Consider the following 25,253-nt stretch of genomic DNA (forward strand, 5'->3'; position numbering starts at 1 on the left):
GCGGCGTCAGCTGGTGTTTTAAATGCCTCCAAAACAGCTAACTACAAGTAGCTGTTTCTAACGTCAGATCTTGTCAAACTAGAAAGGGCGTTTCTAATGTATCATTGGATACCACCAGCGAATCACCCATTCTATTCTATTCTCAGTTGCAAGATGTATGTAACATTTAATGTCTTTGAATTGTTTTTGAAAAACAATTCATTGGAAGTCTTTTGGTTATGTTTCTTATGCCAAGAAATAGTTGTGTGAATTTTTTTTTCTCCCTCTCACGCTCATAACAACACTGTATGTTGCAGCTTAACTGCTACCTTTCATTGCTTTCACTATACTTTAATAAAAAAAAAAACGTGTGTGTGTGTGTGTGTGTGAGTGAGAGAGAGAGAGAGAGAGAGACAGATTATAAAATTATATCAGGACAGAAGTTATGTTTGAAACAAAAGGTTCCAAATCCGTTTTGGAAGAACACAGACTGCACATGATTCTTTTTTTGTTAATGCCGACATTAGTTCAACTCCTGCAGTGGATATTCTTCAGCAGTTTTCTAATTACTGATTTAATCTTACTTAATAATAATAAGGTTCTTTATTAACTTAAATTACATGCATTCGTGGTTCCGTACGCAAATAACCAGAGGAATCTAACAATAAATTGTCTATACAAGTGAACCAACTTTTATGTCGTTAACTAATGAAACAGTACTAAAATAGTTCAGAAACATTTCTACCATTTTCAATGCAACACTTCACCATTATTTCTTTGCTGGCATAATCCTTTAATTCTGTATTATACAGGGCAGGCCTCCTTTCCACCTCACAAATATATTTCTTGGTGTCAAACATCATCTTCTCCAAATAACAACAAGCAAACTAATGAATGATGAAAGCCAACTACTTCCAAGCACAGGGAGAATATCTCCCCAGGCAATACAAACACTCAATCGCTGGCACTTTCAATGCCTCAGACAACATCAGCAGGCGCTGAACACCAGCTAACGTTCATCCAACATGGCGTTGAAAGCACCGGTCTAGTGTGCATGCCTTTTTCCTCTGCTTCCTGTAAACCCGGGCGTTTGAAGCCGTTTCCAATGCCACACTTTAAATGCTTGTCTAGTATAGCCCTAAGTGATAACTTGTATATATTACACAACTTGTTTCTATATATTATATTTTTTTCTTATGTATGAAAGTGTGGTAAGTATAAATTTATAATGGGAACAAAGCAAAAGACATGCTTAACAACAACTTGAATTAAATTAGCAAGACAAGCTAATTCAAGGTCGTAGGTGTGTGGTTTTACTGTGAAAGAAATCCTATATTCTATAAAATTATATTATTTACAAGAGTAAAAAAATGCAGCCAATCCTCACAAAGAATTTACCTCAATTGCAGATATGCTGTTAGTAACGTAAGTTTGAATAATGGTAAGACTTATTATATCATCATTAGTTTCTCATAAATAATAAATCCTAAAAAAATAAATACAGTGTACAATATTAAACTGGTTTAAACACCAAATTATAAATATCTACATACCTACCCTGATTGCAACCTCATCTGGAATCACCAAAGTGCAGATGTTTGTGCTCAAAAATATCATATCTATGTAATATATACAGAATCTATATTTGCAACATCTGAAAATCCAACTATGGTAAAATAGTAATCCTACAAAACAATTTAAACATTTAAAAATTTCTTTAAATGTGCTTTAATATTTATAAAGAAACAAACTTTGTTTATGAGATCAATTTGTTTATTAATTAACGTAAAGTAAAATAATAAAATCAAATTGGAAATGAAATCCCACCTTTTCTAGACAATTTTTAGTAATAGATGCTTTATTCTGCTGTAGCTGCAAGATAAACTCCTCTTTTAACTTCTGCAGCTGAATGAGATATAGTTCTGATAATTTTTTCTGGATGCTGTTCACAGCTTCATCCTTTTCTTTTTTTAGATGTACTTCTAAACCATGTACTCTTTCATTTTCTAGGATTTGCATTTCTTTTTTTAACTCTTCTTGTTGCTAAAATAAGAAAATCTTTAAAAAAAAAATAAACAGCTGGGTAATAAAGTACAATATTGGAAAATGCATGGTTTTCCAATATTATAATTTAGATTAGCTTATTAGTTGGGAAGCAACATACTTAAAGTAGCTGACAATGAAGAAGATTAGGAGTAATTGTGTAATTGGATATGAAGTGCTCTAAGAATGTGGACAGACTGCTTGGGCAGCACTGGGGCTTTCTCCATAATATACACAAACTTTGCTTGCAGGAACAATGAAATAAAGCCCTGGTTTGGCCACATCTTGTGTATGGAATGCCACTTCTAGGATGTGGATCTGCCAGAAAATGTCCAGCAAAACTGCTTTTTGTCCACATGGAGACTTAAATGAAGTATGTAAGACTGTGAAGAGCTAGAGCAAATTAAATAATGGTATATCCTTTTTCTTTTGCACATGGCACAAACTAGAAAGCACATATACTTAAATTAAGGAAGGATAGTTCTAGATCGAATATAAGAAAATTCTCTTTTAGCCAAAATATTACCTAATATTATACATAATCTAATATTTATATAATGGTTAGATATATAAATATCTCTCCAACCCTTATGTTAATTTAAATTTTTAATTAACGTCTGGATGAAATGCACTGAGTTTGCCTTTATTAACACAGCTATTAATATACGGCCAATATACAACCAATAACTTTCAGAAAGCATGAGAAAACAGATTTTTTAAATTAAGAATTTACCTTGTAATTAAATTTCACTGACAACATACACATTTTATATTATGGATTGTTTACCAGTACATGCTTTGAGAATTTGGGAATTTGGAATTTGCAGAATCTTGAGGAATGTCAGTAATGAACACTTTTTTCAAGAAAAGGGTGGACATGGAAGAGTCCAAATAGATTAACAACTAATGAAATCGACTTCATCCTCCTTAACAGAAGATATATCGTGAATGATGTTACCGTCCTGAACAAGGTAAATGTTGGAAGTGATCACAGAATGGTAAGATGCACACTTGATATAGACGTAAGAAAAGAAAGGAAAAAAACTGACTCAAGTGAATAATATGAAGGTCTTTGAGATAACAGAAGAGGAGAAAAAGCAGTATGTACTGGAACTTAAGAACAAGTTTGAGCTTCTGCAGACTGCTCAGGACCAAGATATCGACGAGGAATATTACAACTTTTTGAAAGTGATAAAGCCCAAGAAACCTATAGGTAAAAAGAAATCCAAAGAAGAAAAAATTAGTCAAGAAACACTTGTCATGATGAACCGAAGACGACAAATGAAGAGCAAGATAAACACTGACAAGGACAAAATTGAGTATACTGAGTTATGCAAAACCATCAGAAAGAGACTCAGAGAGGACATAAGAAGATTTAACACAAGAAAAGTAGAACAAGCATTAAGGGAAAACAAAGGACTTAAATCAGCAGCCATGAGCAGTAATACAGAAGAACAAATGATCTGAAACTGAAGAATAGTGATGGTGTACTTATAAATAACAGAGAAGGCATAATTCAAATAACAGAAGACCACTATAGAGAATTATACAAGGAGTGAGGGAATGATGCCAGCAGTGGGGAAGATGGATCACAAATTAGTAACAGATATGACATACCCAATATCCTTCCTGATGAGGTAGAACATGCATTGAAGAAAATGAAAAATCAGAAAGCCCCGGGAGAAGAAGAAGTTACTGTAGAGTTGTTAAAATTGGGAGGAAAAGACATGACACAAAAACTGGCAAGACTCTTCAAAAAATGCATTAGAAAAGGTGTGATGCCTAAGGAGTGGAATAATGCAATTATAGTTTTGCTGCATAAGAAAGGAGATAAATCAGAAATTGGAAATTATAGACCAATTAGCTTGTTATCCCACATCTACAAGTTGTTCACAAGGGTCATTACTAACAGATTAGAAAGAATACTTGATGAGAATCAACCGAAAGAGCAAGTGTCTTTAGGACAGGATTCTCAACTATGGATCACCTTCACGTAATATCACAGATAATGGAGAAAGCAAATGAATATGAAACACCATTATGCCTGGCATAATGTGGATTATGAAAAGGCATTTAACTCCATACAGCATAAGGCAATGTTTTGGGCACTGGAAACACAAAGGCATAGATACCCCATATATTAAGATTTTGAAGAAAATATATGAGAATGCTACCTGCTTTATTAGACTAGAGCAGCGATTCCCAACCTTTTTTACCCGCAGAGCCCTTTTTAGAATCAATTTCTATGGAGGAGCCCCTTAGGCTTATCCTATGTTTTCAAGCTAATGGTATTTAAGAGTAGTGTTACAGGACTGGAAGAGGGGATAGATAATAAGGGAGTGTAAAGTAAAGAGATATTTAAACAATTGTACAATGTCCATGAATTAAATTATATTTTAAAAACTTTCAAATTTGCCATAATATCTCAATTTATTTTTAACTACGACCAATACACATGATATTGTCAAAACTTGACTATACATAAAACTTCTCCCAAAGTTCAAAAAATCAAACCATTTGCGTTACAACAGATTTTACATTATTGGTGAAAGCAATAATAAGGTCCATACAATAAACTGAGTTCCTCCAATTTAATTATTACATCCAATTCAATTTAAATACATACTCGTTCATTACTTGTTATTCAAAATTTTCGTCTCATACTACAATAATTTTGAAGCTAATGGCAGCAAAATGACTGAACGTCGTCTGCTAGAGAATGCACAAAATTCAACTTGGCAAATTTTTATTCCGAATGTGATTTCTAGTTTTCTAATTTATGTTTCTAATTCTTTAATTTCATTCAATTTTTAGCTATTTTATTTTCCTGGAGCGGCCGCGGAGCACAGGCTGGGAACCACTGGATTAGAGAAAGACAATAGGAAATTTAAAATTGATTAGGCAGCAAACTCAAGTAAAGGACATTCTTATCAAAACTAAAGAACTAAAATGATCCTGGGCAGGACACACAGCCGGAAGACATGATGACAGATGGACTATGAAAATAACAGAATGGTACCCAAGAGGAGCTAGAAGAAAACCTGGAAGACAATGACGGAGATGGACAGATGAAATTCATGAGTTTGTGGGTAGTAAATGGATGGCCATTGCACAAAACAGAGGGAACTGGAAAGTTGCTGGAGAGGCCTTCATCCTGCAGTGGATTGAAAATGGCTGATGATGATGACCACATGCTTTCAAACATTAGAACACCCAAGATTATTCTATTTACAGATTTCTGTCTTGAACAGTTTGATTATCATTGCAGACTTCTTCCCACTTTAGAAACGTTGAACAAAGTTTTCTTTATAAAAACAGCCCTACTTCTAAGACTTGTTTCCTCCTCTCTCTCTCTCTCTCTCTCTCTCTCTCAGATAAGAATTAGAGAAAGATATGGACTGAGTTCTTGTTTTAAACCTAGCTGAATAACCTCTCATACTCGAATTACTAAGAGGAACTGTTAAAATCAAGCATGACTTCAAATAACTTGTCTTGTCTAACTTGTTATACAGTAGAGCGTCGGTTATCCGGAATAATTGATGTCAGACCTTTTCCAGATAATCGAACCGGAAAATTTTCCGGTAAGATTAAATAAATTTAATCTAATTATTTAATTGAATAAATTTAATCTTACCTTATGAATAAATTAAATAATTAAGATTAATTAAATAAAAAAAAATTATAAACTAATCTCGGAAAACAGAAACATCCATCCAGGCATTTTTATGATTTTTATCCAAAACAGGAAAATTAGAAAGATTTTTAAATGCTCTCGGTTTTTTCGACTTACCGACAATGAACACGGACAATCTGTGCATTCCAATGACATTTGCACACACAGCAATTGCAACTCGCTCGTTTCTCATCTTAAAACTTGGTGCAGGCATTTCTCTTTTAGTGGCTAAGGTTTTTCTTGGTAATGCTTTCCATAACAAGCCCATCTCATCAACATTATAAATGTTTTCTTTCTCGTAATTTGCTTAACTGCAGCGAACTTATTTTTTAAAGAACACTGCTGCCGCTTCATCTGCAGAAGGTTTCTCTCCTTGAATATCTAGTTCACATATACAGTGCCTCAGTTTAAAATTTTTCATCCAACCTGTGCTTGCCTTAAAATCTTCATTACCTCTTAATTTTCGATTAAAATCCAATGCTTTTTCACACAACATTGGGTCAGACACTGGTTCACCTAAACTTCGCTTCTGAAGAAACCAAAAAAAATGTGCACTCTATAAAGCAGAATTTTCAGGTTTAGACATCGTCTTTTTCCTGCTAGATCCTCCCTCACTATCCATAATTGACACAAATTCTGTTATAGCATTGGAATTTTCCTTGATGTCTTAAATTCTTTGTAGAGATTTCCTAAATTTTCACCCTTTCTAATTCTAATAATAATTTTTGCTTTTTGTTGCGATGCTAAAACTACGCATTTTCTTTTCGTTCACATTTTACTGTAAAAAATTGAGAGAAATAATAAATAGCACAGTTTGGGGCCGATATTATTCTTATCGAATCTGGAGCTAAACTAATCTGAAATTCACTCATGGTTTCTGAGAAAACCCAATAGTCTCTGTGATATTTTTCTAAAGCACATTTCCAAAGGTCACAACCATAAAACAATAAAAATAATTTGCAGTTTTCGGTTAATTGTGCTTTTTGTTTGTAGAATCTGTTATAAACAGGTAGTACACTCGATCTTTCGCTTATTACAAAATTCAATTTGCAAACGTGACCACTATAACCGGCGCTTACTGTACTACCGTTAATTTAAAAAAAGAAGAAAGATTAGCCTTCAAATTATTCTGGTTAACTGACATTCCGGATAACCGATGTTCTACTGTATTTCAAATTTTCTTTCATAATACAGGTACAATTTTCAAAATCTTGCAAGCTTGGCACGTGATTTCTGGTTTTTGGACAATAAATCTAACCAATCATAAAATGTTAAAATTCAATGGCAGATAAAGTAAGAATGCATCAGCAGTGCAGCTGTCTAATTTTTTATAATTTTTCTATGTTAACAACTATATTATTCTATTCTTATTATTCTTTTATCCCTGAGCCACTGGTAGACAAGAAACTTGCACCATAGAGTTACCAAATTTACAAAATTACTTCAGTAACAGTCCAATAAAAAATAAAATAACAAAGAGAAGGGGAAAAAAAAGAAAAAGAAAGAAAAAAAAAAGTATTTTTTCCTAAGATTTGTTATTTGGTTTTTAGGAGCATTAGCAACTAAGGCCATATTGCTCGGGGAATATGCGGTGGTCATTCGCTGACCTTTCCGCATCCTCCGTATTTGGTGGTGATGGGCTCGAATCCCGGTCTAATCAAGAAGCATGTGCTTCGCACTGCTGCTCCTTCCCACCCAGCTACGGAGGTGCCACTTTTTTTTTTTTTTTTTCCCTTCTAAGAGTGGAAGACGATATTTCTTACATAAGGTATAAAAGCAAAGGATGCTAGTCTCCCTCCTACCCTTTGTGATCAACACAGATCACTTTTCCTGCTTTGGTGGCCATGGGAAAGTGTTCTGGTAGCAGTAGTAGTGTAACATCTTCAGTTGCCCTACAATCAATGCAAAAAAAAAGTAATTCTGGAGAGGAAAACAGATAAATACAAAATTTTTTAGTTGACATTACTGATGCATTTTATTCAGAACGTGGAGTCTGAATCACAATCTTTTTGTGTAATGCAGGTGATAGACAATTCATCCTGAAAGCTTGAGACATGAGACAATTTGGTTTTCTGAACAACGTGAATACAGTACCCTATACTGCTGACAATTGGGAGCAAAATTCTCTGCACATAGCTGGCAATTTCTGACTTTCAAAAAGCTGGAGGTTTCTTTAAAGTTCACACTGCACTAAAAATTAAATTTCACTAACAAAATACATTTTATATGTTGTCAGTGATATACAGCCATAGGATTGTTTACAAGTATAGTATGCTTTTAAACAGTAGTTTACGTAAACTTTTGTGTCTGTGGATTTCTGTTTGAATTGCCTTTTAGACCAAATGATTATGACTGCTCCATCAATTGTTTTCTTTCATAATAGCATCTAGTAAGTTCTCACATTGAAATTGACAGAATTGATCTGCAAAATATCCATTTCTTTACCTTCAATGACATTGAGATGTACTGCAATTTTTTTTTTTTTTAGATGAAATATATTCGTCTCAATTCGCTTCAAACAGCATTATTGGCAACTTGCTAACTATTCAGAGTTTGAATAAAAATCACCTTCACAGTACAATGTTTATACTTGCACTAACTTTTTTTTTTGTTTTGTTGTTTACCATATGTATAAAGCAACTTACATTGAATGGAAATCAAGCTTTAGACCAGCGAAGCCAAGGGCTCAAAGTAGTGGAAGTGCTGTGGCCTGGGGAGAACTGAAGGGGGCAATTATCCTCCAAATCATAACCTTATGAAATGTACTACTTGTTTAATGTTTGCAGATCTGGAATGGAAAATGATAGAGTCAAGGGGAATGTCTTTGCGTATTTTATGTAATGAGTGTGAGGATATCGCAGAATGGAAATCATGCCTTAGACTAGTCTAAGGCATGATTCCCAATGCAGAAAAGAGAGTGCTGTGGCTTGGGGGAGGACGGTTGTCCTCCAAATCATAACCTTATGAAATGTATTACTTGTTTGATGTTTGCAGATCTGGAACGGGACATGATAGAGTCAAGAGGAGATGTCTTTGTGCGTGTTCGATGTAAAGAGTGTGAGGATATTAGGTGTCAACTCAGGATTCTGATGGGTGTTTAGGAGAGCTTGAAGGGCAAGGTGGATGCCTCAAAGTAATTAAAATGGGGGATCATCAAGCTCTCAACTCCCCACCTCAATGCCAAAGCTTGCACATCAGGTAACAAAGTGACAACTCCCAGGGCTTAATTGGAACAATATGCTGTTTAATCGGGGCAGGAGACTGCAGAACTCGAGATAACCCTATGATTGTCTCTGACCGGACCACGGGATCCGGTCAGATTTCTGGAGGTCACAACCATAAAACAATACAAACAATTTGCAGTTTCCAGTTTATTGGGTTTTTCTGTTAGTACAATCTGCTATAAACTGTAAACTGATCTTATTGCATTTGCGATAATACCGATAGCTGGAATTCTGTGGGTTTTTACATTATTACGGCGAAATGTTTTTCCCCTTCACTGAAATCTTCAACCATATAAAAAACATAAATAAAATTTCAGAATCTTCTCTTCATTCCTATTTCTTAAGCTTTGTAAACTTGTTACACTGAATCTTACTTGCTCATATTGTGTTAGTTGCAATTTGTGCATGCCATGTTCTTTGTAATTGATTGTTTATCTTTTTTATTGTTTTAAATTTTACAACAAAAAAAAAAAAAAAAAAATCAGTGAACAGAAACATCAATTAGTTAGTATGTACATATTACAGTATTACTTAAGCCAACCTGTAGAAAATACTCCTCCACTTTTCACATATCATTTAATTTTTTATTGGTAAGGTAATAAAGTGTAAATTTGTGCTTAATATATCTTTACTTTTATAGCCAGTGGATAATATTCCTCCTATTTTTGCTTATTTGATTCAGCATTTAATAAATCAAAATTCAATTCACAAATGTGATCACAATGACCAGCACTTTAGCATCAGTTTGGGCATATGATGCAAGAAAGCAAGCTTATACAGCACCAGCCAAAAAAAAAAAAAAAAAAAAACACCTTCCCATTTCACCCATCCGGTCACTCCAAATGTTTGTCTAGCTCACCCTTAAATTTATTTAAGCTATCAACTTCCACAACAACAGATGCAAGTCTGTTCCAGCAATCAACTACCCGCTTGCTAAAGGCAAACTTACGCACATCTATTCTACAACTGTCTTTCCTCAATTTGAATCTATGCCCCTCAGGTTCTTAATCTAAGCATGCAGAAGTATCCCGTCAGCATTGAGCCTGCTCAAACCATTCAAGGCCTTGTACACCTCAATCAGATCATCTCGCAGGTGCCTAGTCTCCAAATGCTGCAATTGACAGAATTTAAGTCTCTCCTGGTAAGAGAACTCCTTTGTTCCTCTCACCAATCTTGCCCTTCTCTGTACTCATTCTAGCTACTCTACATCCTTCCTAAAATGAGGCCTCCAGACCAGTACGCAGTACTCAAGGTGTGGCATGACCATTGCTATATACAATGGTATAATCACCTCCTTGTCTCTGCTAGCAAAATTCCTATATATCATTGATAAAACTCCATAACCTGCTCTGGCAGCCCGTCTGCACTGCTCAGAGAACTTTATATCCGACTGCACAATTACCCCCAGGTATTTTTCATTCTCCACCTTCCTGAGTGTAGTACCACACGGTATGTTTTCTTTGGGTTACTGCTACCCACATCCAGTACTTTGCATTTGTCAATATTAAACTTCAGTTGCCACTTCTCAGCACAGCTATCTAACTTTTCTAGATCCTGTTGCAGTAGCATACTGACTTTACTATCATTAACAACAACATCGATATCATTAATAAATACACAAAACAACAATATGCCCAGCACCAAACCCTGGGGGACTCCACTAATAACATTAGTCCACGTAGAGCAGTGTCCATTTATTACTACTCACTGCCATCTCCCACTCAACCATCCTTTTATCCATTGCAGCAACTTGCCCTTAATGCCTTGGCACTCCAATTTGTACAGCAGTCTTCCATGTGCAACAGTATCAAAAGTTTTCCTGAAATCCAAGTATATGATATCAAAATTATTTTTTGCATCCAGTTCCTTTGTGACCACATCGTAGTATCCGATCAAATTGGTCAGACAAGACTTTCCCCTTAAGATATCCATGCCGTGTCTGAACTATTACTGCAGTTTTGTCTAGGTGATCCTGCATTGCTTCTTTAACTAGTGACTCCATTATTTTCCCCAGAACAGAGGTTAAACTAACAGGTCTATAATTATTTGCATCACCCTTTGAATCCCCTTTGTGAATTGGGGATACATTTGATTATCTGCAGTCCACGGGGACCTCCTCTGAATCTAAGGATGCTCTCATAATTATGACTAATATGTATCACAGTTTGTAAGACTTTTTGTTCAGTTATTACTATTTGTTAAAAAAAAAAAAAAAAAAAAAATTAAGTTTCCAGTAGTTATAAAAAAATTGTATTTTTGTTAGCTTTTGAAATGTAACCCCCCCCCCAATTTTGTACTGGTTCTTAGTCCCATATAACACAGTTTTGCACTACATGAGATTTTATAGGAACCAAACTACCATGTTATATAAGGGTTACCTGTACAATGGTGAAATAGAGAAGGATCAATTCAAATCAAAAATACACATTTTCGATTGCAAATCCAGAGTACTGGCAGCTGTGTTTGGGTACCTTCAAATATTTTTTTTAAAGGTACCCGAACCAGTATCTTACTGCTTAATTTGGTAAGCAAAGCAACTATACAATATGTAATTAAAAGGTAAGAACAAAAAAAACTTTTCGCAATTCGTAGCCAACAAGCAAATTTTGTTCTACAAATTTATTTCCAGTAAAATGCAAATGATACAGTCCAAGGAAATAGCCTCTCTTGAGAATAATAAAGAGACTTTAAAGAATAGCAACTCAGTTCATGTTACTGAAATTTAGAGCAAGCCAAAAACTGCTCACATCAATAAATTAATAGACCACCTTAACTGTCAGCAATCAATGGAGATGAATACAGAAAAACACCATGAGCATCACTGAGTTAATAAATGATGGAACTGACCATATTATAACAATCACAAAATTTATTAGTGCTAAAGTTATGGCTATGTTTATATAATAAAAAAAAATAAATGTGAATTACAGCTTGATCTACTGAAAAACAATAAAGTTGGCCATTAACAGAAAAACATCTGCTTGTAGTTTGGGTTTACCAAAAATCTTTTATCTGATCAAGTAAAGAATAAAAAAAAAAAAAAAAAGCATGATAGTTGTCAAAGTCCCTGTTCTGGGGTCTTGTAAACACTAATAACTGGCATCTTAATAGGTTTTGTTTTTAATCAATTATTAAATTTTCATTTATATTTTGGCAGCAGTCACCGTAGTTTACACTGTAATTCTAACTGTTTTACTGTATTTTTGTGGCAGCATATGGGATTCATTAGGCAATCTACATCCACATACATTACCCAAATACTGAAGCCAGCCCTAGCCAGTTGTGTTATCAAGAAGGCGATTGTATGCCGATCTGATACAATTAAGTGTTAAAACTTAAAATCATATACTCACAGTAGAAGCTATGTAGCTTTAGAAATAAATCTGGAAAATTATGGATCTAGCAGTTTTTCTATCATGAATTAGTAAGACTACAAGAGAAGGGTTCAAAAGAGATTTGTATTCGCCCAGAAGTAGTTGTGATAGAAGGTTGAATAAACACAACGTATTACACTTTTTCAACGTAGTCACCAGACAAAATGACACATTTTTGCCACCTCTCAATTCATCATTTGCAGCAGCAAAGTGTTTTCTCATGAAGGAAGGACTTAAACTGAAATTTCAAAGGAACTAGTTTTTATTAAAAATGTCAGTAAATACTAGGAGTTACACTTCGGATTCGGGTTTTTACCAGGAGGTGCAGTGGTTTCTAGTTCTTACTAGTAAAAACTAGTTTTGTTGAATGCACTGGGAGCTTCTTGTTTTTACTAGCAAGAAATGATGGTAATGGATTTCAGATTTTACTAATGTATATATATGACTTAATAACAAAATTTCAAGGAAAATTTTCCCTTGGAAGTTATGTCATTAACTTCCAAAATTCAGTGTCAAACGAAAAACGAAACTGAAAAGGCTTCGAAGGATTTGAAAAAGATTAATCATATGAAGAAGTTACAGATAAGATTGTAAAGGTTGCAGAGCAACTCCAGTTAGAGGTTGATGCCAAAGACGTGGAGGAGTTAACAGAGAAAGAAGAGAAGGAATTATCTAAGGAAGAACTTAATGACTTGCAGGCAGCGATAGTGAAAGAAGAAAATGCTGACGAAGTTCAAGATGAACCAAATGAGAAGCCAAGACGCTTCACTACCCCACAGATGGCATGGCATTTCATGAAGTTGCAATGGCAATGGAGAGGTTTGAGAAGATGGATCCTGACAGCGAACGACCATTAAAAGTTAACAGAGGGGTGAATGATATGCTTGTTTGCTACAAAGAAATGTACGATGAAAAGAAAAAAGCCACCATCCAGTCGTCCATCAATACGTTTTTTTGTAAGGTTGAGCAGCCGACTCCTTCTAAATTTCCACAGTTCTCAATCTCTGCAGCGGTGTAATGATCAGCTGGAGACGTTGATTCTGGCAACAATGCTCGAGAGGTAAAACTTACTGACATTATGCCTGTCTCTTCTCTTTTTTTGCAATTTTATAATTTTGAAATTTTTTTAAATTGGACACTTTTGTAATTTTTCCTGTACATGAGATAAAAAGTTGAATAAATACAATAAATAATTTTATTTACATGTTTGTCAAACATTTCTTTTTTGATTCAATCAATTCAGCAAGCACAGTTGCGAGTGCTGTACAAGCATGGGGGAAATTCCGACTTATGTAGCACTCCACGCAAAGCAAAATGTCATGTAAACTGGTAATGACTGCCTTGTTATAATAATTATTCCTCAAGGAGAACAGTTAATTCTTTCTTATTCTCCAATTGTGAAAGTATTTTTTTCTCTGAAGCTCATTCACTGATGATCATGTGTGATGAATGTTTATTTTCATCAAACGAAACGCAACCCTTACATAAGTCGGGGAGTTCCTGTACTTTCAAACAAAAGGACTCGCAGAAAGGTTAATCAGCCATTTGTTTAAAAGATCAGACTTTATGGCGGCAATATACGAAACTGGAGTTTTCAAAGTTTTAATATAGCTAAAGCTACACGTTTTGAATGTCACCGGAGACCACCTGCTATCTGCTGAGGGAATGGTCAGTCCAAAAACAGACTGTGATAGTAGCCTCATCTTTTAACAGTCTAACTTCTGGAAAGTCAATCTGTTTGAAAGTGCAATACTGGGGCAATTCATTACAGAGGCAAGACTGTTCTGCTGTGAGAATTAAGACCATTACCAATGAAGTTTGAATCTGTTGGCTGTAAAAGCAGGTTAAAGGGTGATAAACTTGTTATAATTTAACTGTGATCATATAGCTTTATCTATATGACCACAGTTTAAATTATAAGAATTTAACTGTGGTCATATAGCTTTAGCTATATGACCAAATTATATTAAATTATAAGAAGAGAAGAAAAGAACTAAAAGAGAGAAATCATAATTTTGGATTTCTCTCTTTTAATGTTCAGTAAACAGTATTCAGTGTGTCATATTCGGTAAACTTCGTAACTTAATGCAAACTATTCTAGCAAATTAGAGCTATGTTGCTGGTCATATAGCGCTTGCATGAGTTGGTGACTGACGTCACTGCAGTACAACTGATAGATCACAGAGATTGAAAATGCCAACGTGGGTCCAGTTGGAAAAATGTATGTTTCATTAAATTAAATTAAATTAAATTAAATTAATTAAATTCTGCACCAGCATAAGCCTTAGGCTTCCCTGCACCATATGACCATTACTAATACTAAGTCTGTGATTAATCTCTTCCACAAACGGCAACTTACTAAAGCACACAAAAAAAGATTTAATTTCACTCACTTAAGGTGAAGTTTTTGCTGTCCTTATGCACTTTCCACTCATACAGCAGGTGATTTTCTCCCTGCTTTAATCTGTGCATTATTAAATTCACTCCTGACTATTGAAGAGAAGACCAAGTGAGTGACTTTAACTGCTTTTTGTTTGTTTCTTATGCTGTAGTTATAATGGCAACAAACATGGAACTTTGTGATTTTTGTTATTAAGTGCAAGAAATAGATTGAATTTCTTCACAGTACATTAAAAAAAGCAAAATGTCATGTAAACTGGTAATGACTGCCTTGTTATAATAATTATTCCTCAAGGAGAACAGTTAATTCTTTCTTATTTTCCATTGTTAAAGTATTTTTTTCTCTGAAGCTCATTCACTGATGATCATGTGTGATGAATGTTTATTTTCATCAATATTTGTGATGAATGTTTATTATTACAGTGCAGTCATAGCATGGATTTGTTAAGGGATGGTCTTGTCTAACCAATCTCATAGGTTACTATGATGCAGTGACCAAGGCATTGGATACAAAAAATAATTTTGATATCATATACTTGCATTTCTCTAAGGCTTTTGATACTGTTGCACATAAAAGACTGCCGTACAAACTGGAGCAATGTGGCATTAACAGCTGGTTACTGCTATGGATAAAGGGATCGTTAAGTGGGAGAAGACAGAAAGTGGTTACCAATGAGCACTGCTCATCGTGGACTAATGCTATTAGTGGAGTCTTCCAGGGTTCGGTGATGGGCTCATTATTGTTTTCAGTATTTATTAATGATATTGATGATGCAAAGGGTTGGCATGGTGGTTAACGACAGTAATGACAATATGCTACTGCAACAAGATCTATAGAAATTAGTTGATGTGCTGAGAAATGGCCGATGAAGTTTAACATTGACAAATGCAAGGTACTGCATATAGATAGCAATAATCCCAGAGTAGCTTATCAACTGGTGGTACTACAGTTAAGGTGGTGGAAAATAAACACAGACCTGCGGGTAACTGTGCAGTCAGATAGAAATTCTCTGAACGGTGCACACATGCTGCCAGGACAGCTCATGGGATTTTGTCAATGATATACAGAAACTTTACTAACAGGAATAAGGAGGTGATTATCCCTTTGTATAAGGTCATGGTTAAGCGACATTTTTTATAATAAACAAAAAAAAAGTAAAGTAAAATTATTAATTAAAAGCCAGCAACCTATAAAATTAAATCCAAAACCAGGGATATCCAGCAGCAGAATCAACCAAATTTTATTTCCTTAAAATCATGCCAATTTAACCAAATTGCAAATTCACATAAAACTCTTAAATGTACAGAAAACTCAAACAATTGCACAGTCTATGGTCATCTCCATAATTAAATTAAGCAAGCTATTTAATTTACTGGTGACAAGTAATAATACTAAGATATTAATAAATAAATAAATATGATAAATAGTTTGATAAATAAATAGTAAATAAATTTGATAATTTTGAAATAATGATTAAGTCATCAAATGCAGACATCATACGGATAGTGAAGACGTGCCGACCGGGCTACTTGGGTGGGTAAAGTGCCTGTCTGGCAACCCAAAGGTCGTGAGTTCGAATCCCGCCTCGGGCTTGGATCAGAGTAGAAAATGCAAAAACCTTGGGAGGTACAATATGGCCACAGAAGCCGATGCGCCAACAACTAACTAAAAAAATTGAAGGCGTGGTGCCACTCAGACACAAGAGAATTAGAATTTGAATATGGGAAGTACAACGTGTACAGAAAGGACAGAAGGGAAGAGGGGTTAATCTCTTAATTTAAAAGCATGTTTAAACTAAGGCAGTGCAAACATTCAACATGGGCAGCCAGTGCAATGTTGAGTCAGTTTGGTGTGACATAAGCACTGGGAAAGTAGGAGTGCATTATAGACCTAATGACCATGACAAGTATAATGAATAACTGCACAGAGAAAAAGAATGGGCCAGTAAATCAGAATGTCTTATAATTGGGCATTTTATCTTTCCAGATTTTAAATGAAATTTGTGGATTGGTCATTCACACACTAGCAAGACTTTGATTGGATGACTTTTTTCTACGGCAGCATGTTGGAGAGAGACAACAATAGGAAACAATACTCTTTATCTGATAATCAGAAGTGATTCTTCATGCATTAAGAACCTGCAGGTAGAGGACTCACTGAGTGGCAGTGATCAATGTATACTCATGTGGAATTTACCTAAACACATAACTACTGTCAAGGATAAAGTGGAGGGCTTTTGCTTTCATAAGGGTGACTACAGTGGTTGCAAACAGTTTAAATTCTATGCAGTGGGACCAACTGATGATATTACTACCAGCAAATTCTAAATAGGAAGCATTCAAGGATGTTATCGTAGAAGCTACTAGGCTTTTTGTGCTAACTAAGAAATACTGTTGAAGGCTTATGTATGTCAAATAAAATAAAGAGACTCATGTCAGATAAGAAAAATGCATTGTATGTATATAAATTATCAGGTGATACAGAAGCCCATGGTAGATAAAACTAGTCTAATCAAGTCACAAAGGAGATTATGCAGCTTATGAGAAATCTTTAGCAAAGGATACAAAAGAAAACAGCAAAGGCTGTTTTTCTTTGCATATGTAAAGAAAAAGATATTTGAACCCCTTCATATCAACAGTTTAACTGTTGATGATCCTGCTCAGATTGCTGACAAACTGAATAGGTATTCTGCATCTATATAAACACATGAGGAATTCTTCAGGGAAGGGGATGCCAGATGTTTTTCAAACTCTAACAGGGAGCTAAATGATTTTGTGATAGCAGAGTGAAAAGTTTAAGAGAAATTGTTGAAGTTAAACATAAAAAAAGGTGCCTAGGGCAGATGGGATCTATTCATTTATATTAAAGGAAGCAGCAAAGGAGGTAGGCAAACCATTAGCTATAATTATGAGAGAAATCTTTGATTCAGGGGTTGCTATGGACTGGAAATGTGCAAATGTATTGCCAATTCAAAAAGGAGGATCAAAAGGTGACACATGTAATTACAATCCCATTAGCTTGACTTCTGTTTCCAGAGAAAATAATGGAGTCATTATTAAAGAAGTAATATGGAAGTAATATAGGACTATCTAGAAAATGGTGCTGTTATACTGCAGTCACAGCATGAATTTCTTAAAGAGCAATCTTGTCTGACCAATCATATTGGATACTATGATGGAAGCAAAGAACTGGATGCAAAAGATTTTGACATCATATACTTAGATTTTAGAAAATCTTTTGATGCTGTTGCATCAGAGACTGCTATACAAATTGGAGCACGATGTGGCATTAAGGGCAAGTTACTGCTATGAATAAAGAGATGACTGAATAGGAGAAGACAGAGTGGTTATTAATGGAATGGACACTGCTCTTCATGGACTAATATTATTAATGGAGTCTCACAGGGTCATTTCTGGGGCCATTGTTGTTTTCTATATTTATTAATGATACTGATGAAGATATATCAGGATTAATGTCTACATCTGCAGATGATATAAAGGTTGACAGGGTGGTTAATGAGAGTAATCAGAGTTTGCTGCTAAAACAACAAATTAGGCAAAGTGGGCTGAGAAGTGGCAATTGAAGTTGAATATTGACAAATGCAAGGTACTTCATGTAGGGAGCACTGATCCCAGATTAACTTACCAGGTATGTGGTATTACATGCAGGGCAGTGGAGAATGTAAAAGACCTGGGGATAATTGTGAAGTCAGATATGAAATTCTCTGAGCAGCACAGACAGGCTGCCAGGATAGCTCATTGGGTTTGGTCAATAATATACAACAATTCTGTCAGCAGGGATAAGGAGGCAATTATCCCATTTTACAAGGCAACGGTTAGGCTGCATTTTGGGTACTGCATATAGGTCTGGAGGCTTCATTTTAGGAAGAATAGCGATCTTGTGGAACAGGTGCAGAGAACAGCAATGAGACTGGTGAAGGGAACAAAAGGACGCTCCTACCAAGAAAGGTTTCAGTTCTGCAAATAGTAGCATCTGGAAACTAGACACCTGAGAGGTGCTTAACTCTTTCAATGGATTGCCAAGCTCAATGCTGATGGTATTTTTCTCTTGCTCAGACTACAAATAAGAGGGGCCATAAATTCAAATTGGGGAAGAATGGCTACAGGATAGATGTGCAGAAGTTTGCCTTCACTACACTACTGGAGGGGATGGATGAGTGTTATGGAAAGTTGAGCATCTCCTCTCCAAGTCAGTGCAAGAAAGCAAGTTGTATAAGCTTACTTTCTTACACTATTTGCTACTGCTAACACTACTATCAATATTAATATAACTTTAGTGAAAAACCCAACAAAAATATATGTAAAAATGCTTTTTGCTATAAAATAACCTTAAATCTAAAATAAATAATTAAGATAAACTGTTCAAATATTTACATATATCTATACAATGAATTATTAGTCTTATTTTCAATGAAAATAATAAATGCTCAGCCAAATTCAAAAACAATTATAAAATTCATATAAAAAGTTTACCTAAGCTTGTTCAAGAAAAACAAAATACAATACACCTACAAAATACTGATCTAGTCCACAAAGTAAAAAAAAAATAGTTAACAGCTAAAAATACTAATTAATTTCAATAATTTGAATGTATTCTTTAGTTCTTACAAAACTTAACCATGACTGAAAATAGATGAATCAAATATTGAATATGCTGTGATTATTTGCAAAATCATTCAATGCTAAAATGTGAACAAGCCATCATGAGATGAGGGGAGGGATTCTAAAATAAACTTTGGAAACCACTGCTATAGGAATAAGGTGCACATTAATTTTGTTAAATCAAATTTATACCTCTCACTTCTTTTTTTAAAGCATTATGTACATGAAAAACTGCATATTAAATTCAAATGCTTTATCAAAAGATAATCAAAGGGAATACAATCATAATTACGTAACAGTTAACTATTTTCAGAGTATAGGATACATAAAATAATTTATAATTAGCTATTTCTTTAATTTTATCTAAACAAAATTACCATTTGCAGCTTTACTGTCATGTTCTTTTCATACTCTTCTTTTATTGATTGCAAGGTAATCTGAACATCTTCTGCCAAGTTCCTTTTGAACTCTTCTTTTTCTTTTGTAATTTCTTTTTCTATTTCAGTTCTTATTTCAACAGTTATCATCTTTTTCCATTCTTCTCTATCTAATTTAAAATTTACTAAATTACTGAAATTATTAGCCTAACAATTTATTAAATAAAAGAACAGATATCTTTGAGAAACTCTGCTCAGAGATAAAAAAAAAATTCATGCCAAAAGTTATAAAAAAATAAGAGAAAAATATTGGAAAAGCCAAATGATACAAAGAAGCAGGTTTCTGCATCAGCCAAAAAACTAAAACTAAAATAAAATAATAATATAAAATAAAATGATATTTATAATATCTCATTCCCCCAAGGTAACCACCCAATTCTTCTTTGAATTTAGCCAGACTCGTATGCATATTGATTTCACTCACTACTATTCTGGTCACTCTTCTATGACCCTTCTCCAGAATTTCATCTTTCTTTTTTTTCCTTAAAAGTTTTCAATTTTACAGTCTACACCTTTGAAGCTGTTCCTCTTATGCACGTTGATTTGCACTCACCACTAACCTGGTCACTCTTCTTTAACCCCTCTCCAGAACTTTTGTCTTTTTTTTTTTTTTTTTTTAGGTGTGGTCTCCAGACCTGGTATGGAGACCACACCTAAACTACAGATCTGGTGAATATGTGGGATGGACCAAGATTTAAAAGTCAACTCATGCAGTGCAGCTATGGCAATGACAGACTTCTGAGCAGGTGCAATGTCATGGTGGAAGAAGACTCCTTTACTGAGATTTTCTCGGTGTTTGTCTTTGATATTTTCATGCAAATGGCTCACAAGGTCTGTGTAATATGCCTATGCTTCTGTATGGCCTTTATGAAGGCCATACAGCCTAGGGACACTCTATTAGTATCCCAGAAAACAAATGGCAACACCTTGACAGACAGAAAGAATCAACTTGGCTTTCTTTGGAGGGAAGAAGAAATGTGTTTCCACTGTTTGGACTGCTTCTTTTCTTTGTCTATGGATGATGGATCCCATGTCTCATCCATGTCTCAACCTTGCAAGGATATTTGCTGGATCTCCCTGAAAATGATACAAATGTTAACTTGACTTGACAACCCTTGTGTTTTTGATCTGTTGTCAACAACTTTGCAACCAATCATGCTGACACCTTTTTCATAGTGGGAAAAACCTCTGTTATTATGTACACAAGTTCAGATGAGATCCCCAAGTCTGGTACATTGGCAATGTACCAAACTGTCACCTGTTGATCACTCATCACCAGATCATGCACATTGTCAACAACTTCCAAAGTAATGGACATTTGCAGATCTTCTACACTGTGTATGATCTTCATAGTTCTCTTCCTCCTTCATTTAAATTCTGCTTCCCACTTCTTAACCATGGAATAGTGTTCCAATTAAAAGGCACAAAGGTTTACCAATCTTATTTTTTTTTAGATTTAGACTATTTGTCATGTGGATTTTTTCCTATTGTATATGAGCTGAAACTTTTATATTTGATATTAACATTAGCATAAAGGTTATAATGTGAGTAGAGGTACTATTAACTGCCCTCATGCTAGCTAGCAGCTCTACTCAGCCAAATGTTGTACCGAAGGTGGGAAACAAATTTCCCATTGAGAAAAGAGGAAAAAATAAACATTTGATTAAGTAAAATTTAAGTTTAGAAATCATAAAATTTAAATGGTAACACTTAGTCCAATTTTAATGTCAAATATATAAAAAAAAAAAAAAAAAAAAAAAAAAAGGCTAAAGCAAAAACAAGCAAGATAGAGCTTTTCACTATATTATCCTTTATACTCTAACATTCTTTTAACTAGAATTCTAGATAATTTTCATAATCAACCAGCAACAGTGGTAATAGAAGTAATAGTAGAACAGCTTTAAAAAAAAAAAAATAATAATAATAATAATAATAAATAAATAATATATACCTTCTTGGTATTTGTTTTCAAAATCTTTTTCTATCCTTGCCTTAAGTAGTTGCTCTTGCTTTTCTTTACTGGCCAAGGTACTTTGCAATTCTTTTTCTATATTATTCTTTTCTTCACAAACTTTTAAATATATCTCTTTGACATCATTCAGGGAACTGTTAAGCTGGTAAACATGGTCACTGAAATCAAAAATGCACAGCTTCAAATTAAAGAGGTTTCAATAATCTGATATTTCATTTTATAACATTCCAAATTTTATACACAATATCAGTTGCTGCATTTGTTTAAGTTTTAACTTAATTAATAATTCAAAGATGACCGACTATTCTTAAACAGTACTTTTAAGTCAACAAAGTCAAAGAATTGCAATTAAAAGTACTTTTTTCAGACAGGCAGGCAAAGTAATAACTGAAGAGCATTGTAGCATACAATTCAAGCTACTAATAAAAGTTCTCTCCATGCAAATATCGTGCCAACATTCTTTGTTTACTATTTCAGAATAATTCAAAAGAACTGGGGCCAAGTAATGGTTAAAAGAGTTGATTCTAAGTAAGAGTGTCTGTTAAACATTCAATGTTATTTGTGTTATTTGGTTTTTAGGAGCATTAGCAACTAAGGCCATATTGCTCCGGGGATATGCGGTGGTCATTCCCTGACCTTTCCGCATCCTCCGTATTCAGTGGTCACGGGCTCGAACCTCGGTCTAATCAAGAAGCGTGTACTACGCACTGCTGCTCCTGCCCACCTGGCTACGGAGGTGCCCCAAATATTCTATCAGTTAAAACTTTATTAATGATATAAAATAGAATACGTTTGATATGCATACATATTCTTGTTGGTAACTATCTTCTGTGGAAGATATTCCAAAAATTTCTTTTCTTTTCTTTTTTTTTTTTTTTATGAAATCCCCAAACACGAAAGGTATCAAAACCTACAGTACTTAGGTTGTGGGAGAAGTATGGGGCGAGGGGGATACCGGAAACTTTGCTCTAGAGACTAAACATGGGTTTCACCACTTCAAGCCTCCAATGAGCAAAGTGGTGGTATTGCACCGGTTGATGAGAGTCATCTACCACCTAAATCTAAATTACTTATGCAATGTGATTAATATATTTTTATCCATTAGACTTGAAAAAAAAATCCCAAAGCAGGTTTGAAAACTTGTTGAAATTGAGTTAATTGGATCTCTTTTGTAAATAATCCTTAGAATCTATACTCAAAGTGCTTATCATTAATTTTATTTAAAAAATACCTATCCATGCAGTTCACACAAGAAATTTTAGCACCATGGATCAATTCGAGCTTCCCTCAAATTTATTTCACTTATCCCCGAGTCTGGTGATGAGTACAGTGTAGAAAGTTAACTAAATTAAATGTTGAGCAAAAAATTAGTTTCCCTCCCAAATTCATGGTCATTCTACTAATTTAGCAGGCCACAACACAAATACAAGTGTGTGAATTTCCAAGGGATTGATGCAATCCTTAAAGAAGTTATCATTGTGGTCCCCCTTAAATATTCTTTTGTGTTATTATTCTTCTTAGTAATGTCCGTATTCTCTACTTAGGTTGATGAAGGGGAGTATCTTTGCAATGCCTTGTCAATCAATATGGCCTTGGAGAGATTGTGCAAGGCTTGTGGGGAAGAATTTTTCTCAGCGTGGTCTGTGCTTGTTAACAGGAGAGACTGCTTCTACAGGGATGGGATACACTTAAATAGAAGGGGTGCAAGAGTATTTGCTGATGCTATCAAGACAGCATTAGGTGGGTCGGTAAACTGCTAGCTTGGGGGGGGGATTTACAGACTAAAAGGTTAACAATAGCAGAGGCAAAAGTGATTCTTGCACTGCTTCTATTGTAATGAGCAGCGGCCAGGAGGGCAGGGTGCTGGGGCTTCAGGGACTGGTGGGAGTCACCATGAAACAAATAAATACATGGGCTGTGTTAGGGTAACTAAGAATACGAATAGGTGCATGTACACTAATGCTAGAAAGTATAGTGAATGAATTTGAAGTGCTAGTCAAAACGTCAAAGGCAGATATTGTTGGGATATCAGAGACAATGGTGTCACACAAATATAAGCAGTGCAGAATTTGAATCTGGGGAGTACAATCTGTATAGAAGGGTTAGACAGGATAGGAAGGGAGGAGGGATTATGCTGTTAATTAAGAAACACATAAAATCTAAGGAAGTGCATCCAGTTGACATACAAGGACAGTGCAATGTTCAGTCAGTTTGGTGTAACATAAGCACTGGGAAAGCAAAAATAAACAGTAGGAGTGTGTTATAGGCCTAACGACTCTAATGAGTACAACGAACAATTGTACAGAGAAATAGGGTGGGCCAGTAAATCAGATTGTGTTATAATGGGGGATTTTACCTTCCCAGATATTGACTGTAAATTGTGGACTAATGTTGTTGGTTACTCATACATTAGCAAGACTTTCATGGATTTATTGGATGATTGTTTTCTACACCAGCAGCAGCATGTTCGAGAGGCAACTAGAGAGGGCAATACTCTTGATCTGGTTATCAGCAGTGATAATTCATGTATAAAGAATTTGCAGATAAAGGAACCACTAGGTGGTAGTGATCACAGTGTACAGATTTGAGACTTACTTAAAGATATAATTACCATCAGGGGTAAAGGGAAGAGTTTTTGCTTCCATAAAGGTGACTACAGTGGCCTCAGACAGTTTTTAAATTCTGTACAGTGAGAGCAACTGATGATATAACCATAGGCAAATTCTAAGTGAAGCATTCAAGGAACTAATCGTGGAAGCTACTAGGCTTTTCATACCAATTAAGAAATATTGTTCAAGACTTAGGCCTAAATGGATCTATGATCTATGAGACTCGTGGCAGAGAAGAAAAATGCATGGGATCTATATAAATTATCAGGTGACACAGAAGCCTATGGCAGAAGTCTGTAATCAAGTCACAAAGGAGGTTAGGCAAACAAAGGCAGATTATGAGAAATCTGTGGCAAAGGATGTTAAGAAAAACAGCAAGGACTTCTTTACTTAATATAAACTCTAGAAGGAAGGGGATGAATCAGATTGGTCCACTTGATATCGATGGTTCGACCGTTGATGATTCTGCTCAGATAGCTGATAATCTTGCCTTTCGCCAGCAGGTGGTTGATTGGTGGAACAGACTTCCATCTTTTGTTGTGGAAGTTAATAGCCTAAATAAATTTAAGGCTGAGCTGGACAGGCATTAGAAACAAATGGAAAGGTGAAATGGGAGGGTTTTTTTTTTTTTTTTTTTTTTTTTTTGTCTGATGATGCATAAGCTTGCTTTCTTGCATTGTATACCTCTACTAATGCTAATTGAATGAGTATTTTGCATCTACTTTCACACATGAGGAGTTATTAAGGGAGGAAAATGCCAGAAGTTTATCAAACTGTAACAGGGCACTTAATGATTTTGTAATAATTGTGTAGAAGAAGAAGAATAATAAGTGTAGAAGAAATTGTTGAAGTTAAGAAAGGCACCTGAGGTGCATGGGATCTATCCAGTTATATTAAAGGAGGAGGCAAAGGAAGTAAG

The 25,253-nt window shown here is 34.9% G+C and overlaps 1 protein-coding gene across 1 annotated transcript in view; it reads right to left on the reverse strand.

Moving 5' to 3' along the window:
• The window catches only part of LOC150091476 (uncharacterized), a 274,324-nt gene that overhangs the window by 36,263 nt on the left and 212,808 nt on the right, over positions 1-25,253 (reverse strand). Inside the window, exons 16-18 of the mRNA XM_090368574.1 lie at positions 21,705-21,883; positions 19,694-19,863; positions 1,807-2,022 (exon numbers count right to left, since the gene is read on the reverse strand). Of these exons, the coding sequence (XP_090224700.1) occupies positions 1,807-2,022; positions 19,694-19,863; positions 21,705-21,883 (565 nt within the window). The remainder of the gene's footprint in view (positions 1-1,806; positions 2,023-19,693; positions 19,864-21,704; positions 21,884-25,253) is intronic.

This window comes from Mastigoproctus giganteus, chromosome 1 (assembly GCF_048544385.1).
Source record: "Mastigoproctus giganteus isolate SK-2022 chromosome 1, ASM4854438v1, whole genome shotgun sequence".
Classification (NCBI taxonomy): Eukaryota; Metazoa; Arthropoda; class Arachnida; order Uropygi; family Thelyphonidae; genus Mastigoproctus; species Mastigoproctus giganteus.